Source organism: Puntigrus tetrazona, chromosome 3 (genome assembly GCF_018831695.1).
Source record: "Puntigrus tetrazona isolate hp1 chromosome 3, ASM1883169v1, whole genome shotgun sequence".
NCBI classification, from domain to species: domain Eukaryota; kingdom Metazoa; phylum Chordata; class Actinopteri; order Cypriniformes; family Cyprinidae; genus Puntigrus; species Puntigrus tetrazona.
Genome location: NC_056701.1, coordinates 13,434,444 through 13,453,681, shown reverse-complemented (window position 1 = coordinate 13,453,681; position 19,238 = coordinate 13,434,444). Strand labels below are relative to the sequence as shown.

At 36.9% G+C, this 19,238-nt stretch overlaps 1 protein-coding gene across 1 annotated transcript; it reads left to right on the top strand.

Moving 5' to 3' along the window:
• The first annotated feature begins 194 nt into the window (after window positions 1–194).
• On the top strand, window positions 195–17,749 carry nsfa (N-ethylmaleimide-sensitive factor a). The gene is made up of 21 exons (XM_043225647.1): window positions 195–330; window positions 7,382–7,467; window positions 8,874–8,973; window positions 9,358–9,397; window positions 9,484–9,650; window positions 9,737–9,844; window positions 9,932–10,007; window positions 10,104–10,259; window positions 10,434–10,633; window positions 10,721–10,886; window positions 11,532–11,606; window positions 11,693–11,880; window positions 11,965–12,060; window positions 12,171–12,327; window positions 12,761–12,894; window positions 13,053–13,119; window positions 14,264–14,343; window positions 14,493–14,627; window positions 14,794–14,907; window positions 15,254–15,309; window positions 16,772–17,749. The coding sequence occupies exons 1-21, from the start codon at window positions 319–321 to the stop codon at window positions 16,791–16,793; spliced, it is 2,235 nt and encodes a 744-aa protein (XP_043081582.1). The 5' UTR covers window positions 195–318; the 3' UTR covers window positions 16,794–17,749.
• The last annotated feature ends 1,489 nt before the right edge of the window (window positions 17,750–19,238 follow it).

Sequence of the window (19,238 nt, the reverse complement as noted above, 5' to 3'; positions counted from 1 at the left end):
TACAGATTCTAGATTGGTTAGTAATGGCTGCAACATTGTAAGAAGAACCTTCTAAATATGACCCTATTAGAACGTTTTAGAGCATTACGCCGATTAATGACATCATAATTACGTAAAGAACATCTGACTCGTGTTTTGAAACGGTTCCCTGTCGAGAACCGATCGAAAGATTCGATTCACAGAAATGAGTCGCTGCTGTCATCAGTGCGAAGCGTCCTCGCGCATGCGCAGCTCTCGCCTGTGTCGCTGTCCGCTACCGTGGTGCTGTTCTAGTACTGCTGTGTGGAGCTCTTCCGAGCAGCATCACCTAACGCAAACATGGCGACCCGGGTAAGATATGCTTCCATTTGAATTATTCAACGATTAACCGTATACGACATTACGAATTAGCGCGTTATGTCACAACAATCGCTCCGGAGAAGAGCTTTTACTGCCTCGTTTTTTTTTTGTTTTGTTTTTTGGTTGTTTTTTTTAAAAAACCCTTTCTAGTTCGTTGCCTGCCAGCCACTGGCACCTTTCCACAATATAACCAGCCCGCAGACAGCAGCGGGTGCTGACACGGTCACCCGTGAGCCCCAATGCAGATCTGCATCGACATTGCTGGTGTTTGGTTTACGTTATCATTCGTGCCATGCTAATATATGGCTACCGCACAAAGATACGCGGGAAGCTTTGAATAGCAGCCTAATAATAATAAGCCCCTATGAATACTCGCATCTCGACCGTGGCACGTGAATTTATTTGCCAGCATTTGTGTGAATGGTGAAATAGCGTTGATTAACGTTATTGTTTCTAGCCCGAGCCTATCGGTAAACAGGCACAAGCCTAAAATAGAGCCGAGGAGGTTTTCCGTTTGCTCTAGCCCATGGATTCGGTACAGCGTGAACCGGCAGGCGGTTGTTTTATTAATCATTTAAGATGCGTGTTGGATGTATATGTGTACGGTAGCCATGCAGCGTGTTTTTGTGCTGCAGAACGCTGTCGTGAAGAGTGGAATAACAGGACTGTGCTCGTTCGGCGGATTTAACCTTGACACGGCTCGCGTAATGCTCCCATAAGCTCATCACACCGCACAGTTTCTGCTTCGAGAGCTCGAGAGGTATAATCTCGAGCAAGCCTGCGTATTCCCGTGCAAAATCACGCTTTCGCTGCAAAATGTCCACGCAAACACATTGCTCCACCGATACGAATAGCTGTATTTTGTGCGCAAAGCTGCAGGATGGAGCGCTGTGGGGCTCAACGAGAGGTTTGCCTGTCATTGTGAAAAATGCTTTCAAAATGGCATCATTATTGGCTTCAAGCTTTATCTGATTTAGTTAATTATTCATTCATATCAGAATTATATCATATCAGTAATATCACATTTATAAATGCTATTTAGTAATAAATAGTAGTATTATTTTAATATTATTTAGTTATACTCCAATTATATGAATTAATCTAGTAATATATTGATTCAGAAATATTTTTGTAATTTTTTAGACATTTCTAATGATAATGTCATGTTTTTATTTTGTTTTGTTGTTTAGTAGCTGTACTGCATTCCATTTATTTTACTCACGCAGTTTTTTGTGCATTCCAATTAATCTTAATGAAAAAAACATAATTTTTGTTATGAGCTTTCAGTTTTTGCAAGTGTACTTCTTATGTACATACATTTTTGTTATAATTATTGTGGCAATCAAGCCAAATGTGGATATTATAAACCACAACAGGTATTTGTGATGTAATGGCACAATTCCGCACAAAGTGCAAAAAATAAAAAGTAAATAAAGTAAAATAAACAGCTGTAAAGTTGAATTATACAATATAAATCTGCAAATCTGCACACTTGCATTATAAATATGCAATCTGCATATATACCAGAATTGCTTGTATGCTTGTATATTATATATATATATATATATATATATATATATATATATATATATATATATATATATATATATATATATATATATGTGCAGATTGCATAAAGGATTGCACATTATACAGTCTACAGTTTACTCTAGCTGTCACTGTATTTAATGGCTTTATTATACTTAAGGTAGGACACAACATGCCAGTGAAAGAGCAGGTGAAGGCTGTTCAGGAGTTTGTGAATGCCTGTCACACACCCACGAACAACTGTATGAAAAGATGAGCATTTATGAGTCACGCCGTGTCAATTGTTTTATTAAGCCCATCATGTTCCCTGTTGCGATTCTGCTCAAGAAGAGATTGAAAAATCTGTTATTCGGTTTGTTTTTGCTGAGATGCCATTGTCAGCAGAACAATTTATTCACTCTTTTGGTTATTATGAGATATTTCTTGTGAGCTGCGCTGATCAAACTAGACCGAGCCAGACAAAACTACGTGTGGGCATCCTTCACCCACAGAGTTCAGCCCAGTGTTAAATTACTTAATACTTTCACTGTATGAATGATACACAGTCTGCTTGTGTCTGTCATTATGCTTTCTGTAGATATATGTCAGATACAGTGAGTTCTGCTCAATATCTGTTACGATGAACCAAAGGAATAAGAGACCTTCCTTTGGGATTGACTCCCATGAGTGCCGGTTGACTCTTAAGAGTATTTCCCCTTTAATTCCCATTTCCTCTGCTTTAATTTCCTCTGACTCTGTAGCACTAATATACATATCTTTATTTAATCAAAAATGACTACTAGATTTTGTATTAATGCATAGGCTTCTGTGTGTGGGATGGGCACTAGAACAACTGCCAAGCACTAAAGTGTATTAAAACTAAATGAATAATTGAGATTATTGAGAAATCCTCCCCATCAGTTGTAGCTCTTATCAAAGGACCTGCATGAAGGACCTGCTATTTTTTATTGTTGTGAAGGCCCCAAAGCTAATTAACATCACATGAGATTTCTAATCATCTATATAGTCAAAGCATTTTGACATTGTTTTTTTGACATTGTTTTATTTAACCAATTAAGACCAGTTTTTGCAGACATTAATAACTTCTAACTCACAAGCAACAATCTTCATCATGCAGTTAGTTCACATCAAGCAGCTAAGTGCACTCCATATGGGCCAAAAAAAAAAGAAAAGAAAAAGAAAAACCCTGCCCAGGAAATGAATTAAACTAAGATCTCCCTCTGGGGTAATTAAAAGCAAATGATAAATTAGAAAATCTTGAAATGCGTTTCAGGAATTGCAAGTCATGGGAGTGCTATAAAATTGACATTAATGTAATTGTTTTATTATCCTTTTTAAGTTTTCTTTACTAAAATGCATTTTACTTTTGCTCTGACTGTTGTTTTTCTCAGAATGATTATCAGTTAAAGCCCGTTCACACCAAAAGCTATAATAATTCTCTAACCATAATTATATTACTGTTCATACCAGCACATGGTCTTGCGTGGTGCTGTTATATCGCCTGCTTTAAATGCTCGGGTGGATTCTCATTGTCTGTCAGTTCTGAAAGTGATCCCAATGATACTGTTTTTATCATTATAGTTCGCTATATCATCCTTGATTTAAACAGCCTTTAACCTTTTGTGGTTGACCAATCGGGAAGCTCGACGAGCATCATTTCCATGATTTGGAGGATTAAGAGGAGAGGTTTTCCCTGTGCCATTTGTCCTATATTAATCTTCATGATTGCGTGCTCTGATATAAGGATCATCCTACATTAATGGGGATATATCAGAGGCACAATAAATAAACCAAATGTAAAAGAAGCCAGCGCTGTGTCCTGCTGTAATCCAATAGTGTAACCATTTGAAGTGTATGAAATAATTGCATAGATCAAACCTTTGTTTGTCCATCGATCTTAACTCTGCGACATGCGCCACTTACGAAATGGCCACGTAAACGAATAATACTTAACCATAACATCAAGTCATCAACTGCATTCAGTCCTGAGCTGCTGTATTCAGTCCTGTGGCAGGACGTCCTCTGTGCAGTCAGAAGTTTCTTCTCGACAGTATTGATTAGGCTTCTCCTCGTTCCTCATTGAATATCTCTCCAGAGGCCCAGCCTCATTAAACACGTAGAGTAGTGCTGCTTGAAATAGATTTTTACTCAGTTTACGGACTGATGAAACAGCACGCAGCATTTTATTTTGTTTATTCAGTGCTGAATTATACTGCGATTTTCTTTCTTTCAAAGCTTAATCGTTGCTCGTGTATAGGCTTGCAATACAGAAAAGCTGCAATAATGTGAAAAGTTACAAATTTCTGATTTATTTACTTTCAAATGTAATTTATTCCTGTGATAGCAAAGCTGAATCGTCAGCATCATTACTCCAGTCTTCAGTGTCTAATGATCCTACAGAAATCATTAAACATGTCGTATAAAAATATGCTAATATGCAGATTTGCTGCTTAAGAACCATTTCTTGTTATTGCCAGTTTTGAAAAAATTGTGCTGCTTCATACTTTTATAGAAACCATTCATTATACATGTTTTTTATAAGTAACATTATAATTTTAACATTATCTTTTGGAATATTATAATTTTCGTTACTGTCACTTTTGACCACATTAATGCATCTTTGCTGAATATACTGTATATAATATATACAGTATATATATATATATAATTTGAAAATATATATAATTTATTTAAATTTACTGACCCCAAACATTTGAAAGTATATATATATATATATATATATATAGAGCTGCATTATATTTTTTGAATGCATGGCCGAAAAAATCGTATTTGTTTTTTTTTTATTTGATTTCAGTTTTCACTAAAGATTTTGTTGTTGCTTTAGTCACATTCTGCATGTGCATTAAACCTTATTAATGCAACTTTTCATATTTCAAATGACTAGCGAAAGTGCTCACACATTCCCCGACCACACCGGGGTTTTGCCTTTGCTGCTCCTTCATGCACACTTGCCGTTGATCCTGACTCTGCTCTGCATGCTGCCTCATGCTGCCTCACGCCGCACACTCTATTGTTTCTCAACCACATGCTGTCTTCGGCTAAATGTGGTGCTGGCTGTCTCAACTGTTTGTCTTATGTCCTTCTGCCCTCCCTCTTGCTTGCGTGCATTCATTGGCCCCCAAGGTTGTTATATTTTTCAAGGTATGTATGCTTTCCGAATGCCCTCTGCCTCTGCTTGTTGCTTGCCAGATTGAGCAGTATGCTTGACTTTCACTAGCTTTCTGCATCGCCCTTAGTGTCCTGAGAGCTCACAGGCTGTAACCCCTGTTGCTATGACCCTTCTCGGTAGCAACGACTCAAGGGAGCACTACAGCGCTACAATGCGTCACAGACACAAACCATCCAACTCAAGATCATGTGCCTGTGTTCCCACTCTCAGGACAAATAAAGGTTGATTTGAGGTTGAGCACTAAAAGGCTAGCTGTAACGACTGAACGGTGCGAGGGCCTGTGGTGAGTTTGTTATGCGTGCTGGCAGGGAGCCATGGATTATTGCTTTTCTGACCTGCAACTAAAGTAGGTCTAATTGCTGGGCCGCTGTTCGTTAACCGGATTATGCCAGCCTGTTGAGTTAACGTCCACACCCAGGCTTTGAATCAGATACAAACCATCAAAAAGTCATTCACTGTCCTCTAGTTCTGCTTCCTGGCTTCACACTGGAACACATCCAACATCTCGCCTTTAAAGTCACCGAGAAATCGAAATTAACTTTTATGTTTTTTGTTTTTTTTTATCGGAATAATGCAGTGTTTAATATTATCTGTGAATTAATTCATTGTTAAATGAATTATATCAGCTTCATCGGTCAATCACTGTTTGCAAGTCACAAACAACAAAGATACAATGAATAAATTAATTTCAGGTGAACCAAGTCAAGTCCGGTTTTTACTCATTTGAGAAGCTATTTCGCTCAGATAAGGAAGAAAAGAACTTTCATTGTGACTTTATATACCACTGACAGAAAAAAAAATTGTGCAAAAATGATACTTTTAGGGGTATGACAGCTTGTCATGCCTCTAAAACAAAACCTCTGAAAGTGTATCTAATCTAATATGTACGTTAAGTTACTACTCTAAAACTTTTTGGGGTAAATAAAGTGCAACGATTTTCACTTTTGGTATTAACTTACTAATAAGTTAACTTATTAATAACTTTCTCAGTTTAGGTTACATTTTCTTTAGCGTTTTCTCATTATACAGAAAGTGCATCTCATCATTATACAGAAAAGGCATTACCACGTTTTCATTCATTGTTAAATATTTGTCATGTTTAATTTTTATTGCCAGAATATTCGGGGTAATCAAAATTAGTAAAATTGTAAACAAAAAACGTATAGAAAGTAGCAGTAACTCTGATTAATAAATGCAGTGAAATTATTGATTTTAATTCATGTGAGCTTTAGCTTTAACTATACCTGAAAAAGTATCAAAAAGTTTTTATTCCCTTGATCTCTAATTGTTTTCACTAAAGGTTTTTTTTTTTGCACAGTGTGCAGCCCTTCTTCTCAATTAGGTCTCTTTTTTTCCTCTTTCTTCTTTTTCTTTTGCATTCTGTGTTATTTATGGTTCTTTGGCTGGTTGCATCAACCAAGGAAGGAACAAATAAAGCTAGAACACCCATTAAACTTCACTGTCAGCCTTTGCTTAAAAATATACAATGTCTGTCTCATTTACCCATGTTTAACGTGCTGGTGCTCTGTTGTATACAGATTTCCCTTGCCATTTTTGTTTATCGCCTCATTTGTTGTTATCTAACACTGTTTATATCAAACCCGTGGTATTATTGGTTTGGGGTTTGTAGGATCTCTATTGCAATAAAACATGATGCATGTGATCCTGGAAGGGATGATTAGATGAGGTCTTTAAAACGACAATCTCAGTGCTTCGAATGTTGGTCAAATTTTCAGCTTGCACAGTAGAAACAGCTTTTCATCTTGCTATTTTGCACCATGGGATTTTCTATTTTTAAAATTCTGCAGGGAATCATGGGAACTCCTTCATATGGTGTGGTTCACTATACATTTTTCATGAGGAGAAAGATTCTCCTTTTCGTAAGAAACGACGCCCAGTGAGCTAATATAGCAAGATGCAAATATTAAAACTGAAGTGTGTAATTTCTGTGCCACTAGCGCCACCAAGTGAATCTGCAAAGGTTATAGTTCTCAAACAGGTTTCCTTGAATACTCCCCTAAATGCCAGTGAAAAAGATAACGCCGCCCCCAACTCGCGTCATTGGTTGAAGCGATGATTTTCTGTCAAGCTGTTCAAATAAATTTGAGGATATTTCAAAACTAAGAGCATTATAGAACAGAGCAACAAAACTAAGGGAAATTAACTGCTAAATAGCTTATTTAATCAAACATAAATTACACACATCAGCTTTAAGCTTCAACATCAATGGTCAGATGTTCTCATATAAGACAAACCTTTCTCCTGCCTTACTCGCTCTCTTCATTATTGTCTGTCTTTCTACAGACGATGCAAGCGGCTCGATGCCCGACGGATGAGCTGTCACTGACGAACTGTGCAGTAGTGAGCGAGAAAGATCTGCAGTCTGGACAGTGAGTATTCACCCACAACACACAGACTCAACACATTCAAAATGCACGATGGCCAGATATATGTTAGACAGTGAGCGGACAGCCAGTTCTTGAATTTAATACATTTGATACAGGAAAAACGGACAAGTGAAAAGCTCTGAGGGCCAAATAGCGATGGTTAGACAGCTGGGTCGGAGCATCTCAAAAACGGCATATCTTGAGGGTGTTAGCCAGTATCTACCAAAACGTTGCAAGGACAGGGAAGCGATAAACGGGCATCAGGGTCATGGGTGCCTAAGGCTCAGTGACTAGTCTGTTTGGTCCAATAACACCACAAGACTATTGTAGCTCATACTGTTCAAAAACACACGTGCCATGATAGAAAAGTGTCAGAACAAACAGTGCATCCAGTTTGCTGTGTTGATGACCCCTGTCCAAAAGTGCTAAGAAATAAAAGTTGTGTCCACAGTGTCTCATATATATAACATGTGTGGCCAAAAAAGTTGTATATATGTAAATGTAACATTTCATATGTCATATCATTCTGTTCTTGTGGATTTCGTAGAAAAAAAATGCTTGAATGCATACCATATAAGGGTAAAATTTACCCATAAACAATTACTTCTGTGGGCAAATACTGCCCCTTTGTTAAAAACTTTCCTGTAATTTCTTAAGACAAAAAGTTGTCTTAAATACTTATTAATCATGTAAGTACACAATATCGTCTTGCAATTGTATCACATGGATGTATAAAACATATAATTAGTGCTCCAGCAGCAGAGCTGATGATTTTCCCTAAGTGTGTGTGTGCTTGTGTGCGTGTGTGTCCTTGGGATGCTGAATCAGTCCAGACATTAACTCGAGCTGACAGAGTCTGCCGCAGTGCCTCCTGCTGATGCCTCATGTCCAAGCATATCCATATCACAGCATGAGGACTGATTTGTGTGGGTTTGTTAATATGTGATTGATGTTTTGTGTGTTAAATAATAAATGAAAAATAAAAAATCTGTACTTTCATTATTATACATTTATGTTTAAGCAGACAATTTTTAACAATCGTTATTATCATTAATTAATTTATTTGTCATTTTGGTGGAAATCGTGACAAGTCGTCAGAGCTTCCAGGTAGTATTTAGTAATCACATATATGAACATAGATTATGCATAATTATGGTTAACTTGTGCTTTAACTGAATGAACTGTTATTATGCAAGGTTTCTAAAAAAGGAACCATTGTCAGTGATTCACACACATAATCGCATGTGCTAATCTCAGATTATGTGGGATTGGTGCAGTTGTAAACGTAGACAGTCATCGGCTGAAATAACTAGTTAAAGTGATGTTTTCTGTTAAACACTATATATATATTTTTATCCTTGTGTCATTGTAGAAATCTTTTCTGCCCCTCTCTCTCTCTCTATATATAGGCATGTGACTGTGAGGACAACAAGCAGCCACAAGTTTGTGTTCACGGTGAAGTCTCACCACTCAGTGGTTCCTGGAACCATCGCTTTCAGTTTGCCACAGGTGCGGGACTCCTGCCAAGATCTGTTACATGTGACACAAACACAACAGAAGACAAACACTTAACATCTTATCCAAAAACAACAGCTAACCAGACATATTTAAAGGGCTAGTTCACCCAGAAATGTGGTTCAAAGTGGAACACAAAAAAAGATATTCTGAAGAACGTAGCCGAACAGATTTGGCTACCACTGACTTCCATTTTATGGACAAAAACATGTTTCACAGAAGAAAGAACTGGTTTGGAACAACACAAGTATGAATAAATGATGGCATAATTTAATTTTATGGGTGAACTGTCTCTTTAAGTACAGATAATTAGAATGTCCTTGTGTTTTTATGGATTTTTTGCTGTTTTATTCATTTTATTCTTAATTTTTCTTAAAGAGGAAATGGGCAGGCCTGTCCATCGGACAAGAAATAGAAGGTGTGTACATGGTTCTTGGGTGAACATTTGCAAAAAATGTAAATTTTTTATACTCAAAAAACCTATTTCCCACTTTGTTATTTCAGTGGCCAACTACAACTTTGACAAATCCAAGCAGTGCATTGGAGCCATGACCATTGAGATTGACTTCCTGCAGAAGAAGAGCACCGACTCCAGTCCCTACGACTCTGACAAAATGGCTGCTGAGTTTATTCAGCATTTCAACAACCAGGGTTTCAGTGTGGGGCAGCAGGTCAGAATCACATCACAAAAACAGAATTAATGGTGTCTGATGTTTACGCATGCTAATTATTATGTCTTGTGCTTTTCCTGTCATAGCTGGTCTTCAGTTTCTGTGACAAGCTCTTCGGTCTAGTTATCAAAGACATTGAGGCGATGGACCCCAGCATACTGAAGGGAGAACCAGCGTCTGGCAAAAAGCAAAAGGTATTGCAAAGAGAACAGATACTATCATATCATATAAAAATGAAAATGCACAGTTAATCATTCTCTGTTTTGACAACTACTTCACAGATTGAGATTGGCTTGTTGGTTGGAAACAGTCAAGTCATCTTTGAAAAATCAGAGAGCTCATCTCTTACTCTAGTTGGTGGGTTTTATCAGACTTAAAAATAAATTTCAGTTGCCATGTAAACAGCCTTGTAACTCATCTCTGAATTTTACTCTTCGTCCTGATGCTCACCAGGCAAGGCCAAGACCAAAGAAGCCCGCCAGACAATCATTAACCCCGACTGGAACTTCGAGAAAATGGGCATCGGTGGTTTAGACAAGGAGTTCTCTGATATCTTCCGCAGGGCCTTCGCCTCTCGAGTTTTTCCACCAGACATTGTGGAGCAGATGGGTTTGTATCGTCTTCGCTTTCCATTTTGTCATGTGATCTGGTAAAAATCATTTATCCACCAGAACGGTCCATTTATGTTGATGTTTGTACTCATTATAAATGCTCGAATGCATTGATTGTGGGTAATGTGCGTGTTTTTTTGAGAGTTGTAAAAGTGAGTTTTTCTCTCTGCAGGCTGTAAGCATGTGAAAGGCATCCTGCTCTTTGGTCCTCCTGGCTGTGGTAAAACACTGATGGCCAGGCAGATAGGTAAGATGCTGAACGCCAGAGAGCCAAAGATAGTCAACGGACCCGAGATCCTCAACAAGTATGTGGGTGAATCTGAGGCCAACATCAGGAAACTGTTCGCAGATGCTGAGGAGGAACAGAAAAGGGTGAGAAGACAGACCTCGCTGTCCTCATAATACCATACATTATTGTACTGTAGTATACTATGCTATCTTCTGTATTTTGCTCTGCAGTTGGGTGCTAACAGTGGCCTGCATATCATCATCTTTGATGAGCTGGATGCTATCTGTAAGCAGCGTGGGACAGGTGCCAGCAGCACAGGTGTGCACGACACTGTGGTCAACCAGCTCCTGTCCAAGATCGACGGAGTGGAGCAGCTCAACAACATCCTCGTCATCGGTGAATAACAGCAGCTAATATATGTTCTGTTGATTTGCTATATTTAGCAGTCATATAAAAACTCCAAATCTATGATTGCAAAGAAAGTTAAATATTACATAGCAAGTTTTTTATAAATTGAATGTGATTTTTGAAAAAAAAAGAATGTACAACAAAACCTGTAATAATAACAACAATAGTTTTTATAATAATATATATATATTCTATTATATATATATATATATTCTATTATATATATATATATATATATATATATATATATATATATATATATATATATATATATATATATATATAGAATTTTACTGTATAATAAGTTTTTATTATTGTTAAAACGAAACATTTTTAGAATCTAAAATATTACTGATAATAATAATGATTATATTTTTGTTCTGTTGCTATTGTTTTTAATTCTAATGTGACATCTGAAAGAAATTATTAATGAATGTACAAAAAGTACAAGTTTACTCTTTTTATTAATAATAATAAAATATTATATAATAAACATGTTTTATTATTGATTATTAAAAATGATTAAATAAATATTTTTATGTTATTTATATTATAATTTTCACTGAAAATCTCTAAATACTCTCTGTTTTATTTAGTTTTTTTCTAACCTGTGCATTTGTCTTTGTCTGGAAGGCATGACTAACAGGCCTGACCTGATAGATGAAGCTTTGATGAGACCCGGCCGATTTGAAGTAAAGATGGAAATTGGTAGGACCTCAAAGGCTTGCCCTTTGTTTAGCAACAACAACAAGAAAACTTCATCACTGTTCATTTGTCTGCGTCTCATCACCCAGGTTTGCCGGATGAAAAGGGCCGTGTTCAGATCCTGAACATTCACACAGCTAAGATGCGTGAGTTTAACCTCCTGTCTGGTGATGTGGACGTGAAAGAACTGGCTGCTGACACCAAGAACTACAGTGGAGCTGAACTGGAGGGACTGGTCAGAGCTGCCCAGTCCACTGCCATGAACCGCCACATTAAGGTGCAAACTATAAGGTTCCATGCATTCATATACTTTCATAACACCCCATTTGAAAGGTCTAGACTGAATCGAATTGTATTCCAGGCCACATCTACCGTGGAGGTGGACATGGAGCGAGCGGAGAAGCTGCAAGTCACTCGATCAGATTTCATGGCGTCCTTGAATAATGACATCAAACCTGTAAGTTTCTGCTTCGTTGAATAATTAATAGCTTTCATCAGCAGAAGGATTGCAGAGTTCAGAGAGTCGTTTGTAAGACCTGAAACCATGCTGTCTTGTATTTTTGCTAGGCTTTTGGCACCAACCAGGAAGACTATTCCAGTTACATCATGAACGGCATCATTAAGTGGGGTGATCCAGTGACCCGAGTGCTGGAGGACGGAGAGCTGCTGGTGCAGCAGACTAAGAACAGTGACCGTACTCCACTCGTGTCTGTGCTTCTTGAGGGTGAGCCTTCATTTTCAGCATGAGCATGCTGACTGTTCTTCATGACAGCTCCGTGAATGACCATCTCACGGAATATATTGCTAATATTGTGAAAACGTTCAGCAAATATTAAATCTTAAATCAGGGATGTTTCATAATGTTTTATGATAACATTCAGCATAATAAGGACATTCAGAGAACGTTCTAAGAATGTTTTTCTCTCAACATTGTTGAAATGTTCATCAAGAATAAAATAACATCATGATGATGAATGTTCAACAATCATTGAGTAAAAATAACATTCAAAAAAGTTTACACACATTTGTTTTACAAGTACATAACTTTTACAAAATGTTAGTGAGAGTACCTTAGCCTTATTTAGGCAGGATAGTCTCTGTGCTCCAATTCGTGTAGACTATTTTTCAGTCCTGACACATCATGTTTTTGGCCTCAGGACCTCCTCACAGTGGAAAGACAGCCCTGGCTGCCAAAATCTCTGAGGACTCACAGTTCCCCTTCATTAAGATCTGCTCTCCAGACAAGATGATTGGCCACTCAGAGATCTCCAAATGCCAGGCAATCAAGAAGGTGAGTGGTTGCATACTCTGCGTTCATTCATTTTAATATCATTTCAGTTTAAATGTGAAATTTTTACACATGTAATCTATTTACGTTTTTCATTCTCAAAGCCAAAGTTATTTTACTGCACACGATCATTGCGTGTTTTCATTCATATTTCTTCTCAGGTCTTTGACGACGCTTACAAGTCTCAGCTCAGCTGTGTTGTGGTTGATGACATTGAGCGTCTGTTAGGTTAGACTGCTTTATTATTTAAATTGTTGAATTTGTTTTTTGTTTTGTTTTTTAAGTAGGGGTATTTAACAGGGGAAACCGCCAATAATTATTAGATTTTGTTTAACCATTATTTGTGAAAAAAAGAATATACGTGTTAAACAAAAGTATAGTTTGAATGTCTTTAGTAAAAAAACTTTTTAAAACTATGTGGACAAAAGTAATGGGACACCCCTTCTAATGAACAGATTTAACTACTTATAATGAGTTCAAATCTCAATGTTTAAGCATATAATGATATCTTAGACACCTGTGTGCATCTGAAGGACCTTTTTCTAACACGTCAATGCCTCTGAGTATAAGGCAAGGTTCAAAAAGAAATGATTCAGTCAGTGTGGAAGAACTTGACTGGTCTGCAGAAAGGCAAGTCCTCATCCCAGCTGAACACCTCTGCTTGTTCAGTTTAAATGTTAACCTCAAGCCAAAAGCTCATCACAGAATACCAAGAATGTCCTTATATGTTTTAACATTGAGATTTGTACTTGTCGAAAGGAGTCAAACATGACCATTAGAAGGGGGTATACTTCTGTTCATATAGTGTATTTAAAATCCATTTATTTCATACTAAATATGGTTTAAATCTATTAACGTGACATATTGGTTATATATGTCTTATTGATATAAAAATGTAATTTTATTTGGAGTACTACTTGTGCACAGTGCACATTTATGTCTGTTAAACTTAAATGTGTTTTAATGCCACTATGAGGATTATATAATCTTTGAGTAATATCTGTCAGGAATTCCACTTTAGCACTATCAGTTATACTTCAGTATATCTTTACTTGGACTTTAGCACAATTAAAATGCATTAAGTACAACATTAGTTGTTTCGGTGTAGCAGACTTTAACTGAACCGGTTTAGTATACCAAAAGTACGACTGCAGCGTATTTTTATTAAGCATATAAATATGTAAATGTATGTGACGTATGCTTAAATAAATGTATTTCAAATACATTTTTAGTATATTTATTTTTTAGGGGTATCTTTAATTAAAGTCAACAAGCAAATTTTAAATTGTCCCTCTAATGCACTAGTAAATGACTTGAAAAATGCCACATTACACTATTAATGTCATTCTAATAATTATGTGTGGTGAAACAGATTACGTGCCGATTGGTCCTCGATTCTCCAACCTGGTTCTTCAGGCCCTGCTGGTTTTGCTGAAGAAGACTCCACCTCATGTAAGTTCTGACGCTTTTACTCATAGGTCATATATGTTCATGCAGTACGTAACAGTGTTTTAACCTTTTTTATTGCATTTATTGCATCATGGATTTATCCTGTTAGATTATGGGCGTAAAATATCTGGTGTTCTTCTCTTGAACATAAGGGCCGTAAGCTGCTGATCATCGGCACCACCAGCCGTAAAGACGTGCTGCAGGAGATGGAGATGCTGGATGCGTTCAGCACCACCATCCATGTGCAGAATATCTCCAGTGGCGAACATCTGGTTGAAGCTCTAGAGGTGAGATCGAATGAAAAATCTATCATCAGGAGATGTTATTTTAGGATTCTAGTGTGTTTATTTAATGTTGTTTCATCTTTAGCCAGAAGAGGGCGATACCACCCTTTCTGTCACTTCATTTACATTCACAAAATGCACTTACCTTTTTTTTTCTGTTCATTTCAAGCTCCTGGGCAGCTTCACAGATGCTGAGAGAACCACCATCGCCCAGCACGTAAAGGGAAAAAGAGTGTGGATCGGCATTAAAAAGCTTCTCATGCTCATTGAGATGTCTCTGCAGGTCAGCCTCAGTCCGTAAATGTACTATTCTGAAGAATTAAGAGTCTCTCAAAACCATTAAATTCCAGGATTTATTTATGTTTTAATATCTTATTCATGTGGACTAGAACTTTAATGAGCTCAAGCGGTTTTCTAACATGCTTCTTGAAATGTGGTCTAAATAATTGAGTTTGTATTCTGTGCTTTTTATAGCTGTTTCTTGCACAGAAGAATCTGATACTACATCTAAAGTGCTGTCTAGCAATTTCATGAGCTCATTTTATCTCGCGACAGAGTCACATGCAGAGAACCATATACCCGAAAATCAAAGTTTATTTATAGCATGTTGTGTTTACTCTCCTCTCTAGATGGATCAGGCATACAGAGTCAGCAAGTTCCTCTCTCTACTCAAAGAGGAGGGAGCGTGAGTACACCGCTATGTCCATCAAATGTTGCATATTTGGCACAACAATGTCTTACTGCCGCAGACCCACTGGATCAGAAACCCGAAGTAGAGTTAGACAGGCATTACGCTTGTTTTATATTTGATTTTGTTAATTGACAGGCTGGATGAAAACAATCACATCCGAATTTAACTCTGCTGGTGAAAACCGATGGTAAGGGTGCTGTATTTAGAGCCATCAAGTAGTTGCTTTGGATTGTCTTGATCCTTAGTTTTTCCCTTATTAAATATAAAGAACTTGAAAACTAGTGTCCTGTAGCAACCCGACCTCTTCATGTGCTTTAATAGCTGCTTTGACAAGTTTTGGGTCAGAAAAAAAAAAATTCAGCAAGGCTGCATTCTATTGATCAAAAGCAAAAGTAAAGACATTTATAATGTTACAAAATATTTTTATTTAAAAAAAGTACTGTTCTTTTTTATTTACAGAGAAATTCTTAAAAAACTAAAACAAAACACAGTTTTCAACAAAACTATTAAGCAGCACAACTGTTTTCAAAATGAATAAGAATAATTTTTGGGATCACAAGAATGAAATAAATAATATTTCAGAATATTATTGTTTTTACTGTATTTTAATACAGCTTTGGCGAGACGTAAAAAAATTAAAACGAAAAAACATATTATCCCAAAACTTTGAATATTATCACATAAAAGGTACTTTAATGTTGTGCTTATTAAATATGTTATACAACACATATATTCAGTCAATAAGCTATAAAATTGATCTTCCTGCCCAAGGCCTGCAGAGGTCAGACTTTCCCATTGTGAATCATCTCATTCTATTTACTAGTGCTTCAGTTTAGCTGTTTTCAATCTATTTTACTTCTAGAATCGGACATACTTTCAGGTGACACAAAATATACAAGAAAAAAAGAATTAGAAATAAGGATCCATTTTGTACATTTTCACAACAAGGATAGTTTTTACAGGATGCTCAAATTATGTTTAACGGTAAACAGAAATGACCGAAAATTACTACAGTTTAACAGTTGGAGTCATCACAGTGCACTGTTACACTTGCAACCAGATCGAATTGTGACATTTCCATTAAATAAAGTAAAGCAAAAAAGGAAATATCCATTATTAGCATGCATTTGTCAAAAAGCTGCTCATTTCATGCTGATTTTAAAGGGAAGAACTGAAAACAGTGTGCATCAGTAATGTACAGTAAAAGCAGAAATGTGCAAGAAAGAGAGTAAGGGCCTTTCCGAACTTCATCTCTCAGAAAAACAGCCAATATTGGTAATGATTGACTTTCAGATGGAAGCCATCAAAGTCACAGAGTCTGTGTGCCAGAGCTTGTCTGTAAATTTGGACTGTACCCAAACACCAAGGGGCCGAGGTGAAACCCAAAACCAACCGACATACAGTACACAGTGCTCCCACAGAGTAAACTTCTCATGCTCCGTCCTTCTCTCCGCAGAGATCGTGGTTTCTACGAGTAACGGAAGACAGGAGAGAGGGACGATCCGCGCTGTTCCTCCCAACTGCATGCAACCGCGAGCAAACTCCACCCAAACAACACCCTCACAATACCGGAGATCGGAGATCACACAGCCGACCCCCTCATATCAAACCAATATCCAATATCGTCTTGTGCTTTGTGTAATATTTCTGTACGCTGTTTGTTTACACGAATATCCGTTTCGATCTACTCGAAGCCATGAAGATGTAAAAAAAAAAAAATCAGATTTAAAAAATATGTATATATGCTGCTGGGTGCAGAACATATATAGCGAATCTATAACATGCAACGCGTAAATCTCTAAGTAGGATATAAGAAAGCTGTAGTCGTGTGTATATACCGTAGTGAAGATGAGCTGTGCTGTTCGTAGTGTGCATACGCTGAACCCTCCCTTTGTGACTGTGTTGTGGTAACACAAGAAAACAACATATAGATCACAGTGTTATTTGATATTGTACATAGGTTCAAAATATGACGGTTTGATTTGTTTCAGTTTTATGTAGATTCGGTTTACAGTGTCGGAGCTGGTAATATATAGTATATGTAAACCCGTGTTGGAGGAGCCAGCACTTTGAGAACAACAATAATCGCTAATACAGTGGATTGATAATCTGTTGTGGTCACTACATGAGTGTGTGTGTGTGTGTGTGTGTTTGAGTGAGTGAGTGAGTCAACAAAAGGCTTTCGAGTGAACTTATTTGTGTGGCTGTATGTATCTGTGTAAGTGTAATGTGGGTAGATATTGTTTTTTAAAATGAATATTCATGAGTTGTTTTATGTATTTATTTATTTGTTTGCCTGCCCATTCATTTATATGGTTTCTGTGACCAGTGTTCAATGTCCAGAGCTCTATGATCTGTTATGACTATTGGAGATGTACGGCCAGATGCAAAATTGTGTTACTGCAATAAAAAAAAAAAAGCTCTCAATCATTCATTTTTGCGTTGTTGAATATTCCATTGCTGTGCTAGTGAAGCCACCTCAAAAGAGATCTTCTAGTGCTACTACCGTTTTAATAATGCATTTAAAAATATAAATTGAATTAATGAAATTTTGTATATATATATATATATATACAGTGTTTGTACTATTCAGTGACTTTTTTAAATTAAATGATTAATTTAAAGCACTGATTCATTAGGCAATGACACAAACGTGTTAATGAACAAATCTCTGCATCAAAACGGTTTCATTCATAAACAGCACCGTATAAACTTATTGTTTATACTTGTTTCTAACTGTTTAATCGATTAATAATTTAATCGAAAAAAACCCCTTAAAGTTGACCTTAAAGTCTTTATCTGGCAACATAATACTGATGTAACGTGATGAGCTTCTCTCAGATTTATTCAGCTGGTGGCAGCATCATACCATCTTACGAATGATGAATATTATTTATTAGAAAATTATGAATAGTATTTATTCATCTGCCTAAAAAAATACATTTGGACATAACTGGCATGTTGTCAGATAAGTCTCAGACTGTTTTTCATAAATCATCTCACTGGTTAAAATATTAACGTGTTTTATAAGAATTTTATTTTTTTTTTTTTCAGAATTACTAATCTGTTCTCTTCCAAATGAGCCCTTCTAAAGCCACGTTAGAAAAACATTATCTTAGGCTGGTTTAAAGCAGGGTTGAGCTGATAAACACAGTACATGTCATCATTTCAGGCTTCCAGTTGTTATCTACCAGACCCCTGTGGGGTAAATCGTGAAAGTGTTTTAACCACATGTAATTCTTGCATAATTAAAGACCAAGCTTGAAATTAAGAGTTAAGCATTGAGCAAGTGAGAACAAGACCAAAGACACGTGCACACACACATCAGGTGAATCGCTGCGCTCCTGACGTTTAGACATACCTCATTCCCTTTGTTTGAAGGTCTTTGAACTTCCGTCAGAGTTTCACAATCGATGTGATGAAAGCGCGCTCGTTGCTGTCTAATTGATATACTGGATGTGATATTCTTTTATAAACATGATAAATAGTCCATGACATGAGGTCCAACAGGAAGATGGTAACAATCTGCTGTTAAAAGCACCGCACCTCTACAGCATAATAATCATTTCTAGTTACTAAGTGGGTGTAATATTTGCAAATATTTTCATCTTTCAACAGAAGTAGAAGAAAGTGTTCTGAAAGGTTGTCCTTGGATTGATGTTCACTTCAACAACTCTTTTTCAAGTTAAGTACAAATGTGGGTAGAACTGATCGTGACATGTTGAGTTATTCTCTGCGATGCTTGATTGTGATTGGTCGATCTCAACATTCAGCGGGCAGATATATTGCAATATAGTTTACAGAACAGATAGTTCCTGTCCTTGATTCTGGCTGAGCCGTGTTCGAAGCCGTTGTAAAATACAAACATGCTCCTTTATTTATGTCTGTGTGTTGCTCGACAACCATTTTGTTCCAACCACAAC

Bases quoted from the DNA above. Each gene is read 5' to 3' on its own strand.
- nsfa (XM_043225647.1), top strand. The intron at 14,908-15,253 runs GTCAGCCTCAGT...TCTCCTCTCTAG, and splicing joins TCATTGAGATGTCTCTGCAG to ATGGATCAGGCATACAGAGT. The intron at 15,310-16,771 runs GTGAGTACACCG...TTCTCTCCGCAG, and splicing joins CTACTCAAAGAGGAGGGAGC to AGATCGTGGTTTCTACGAGT.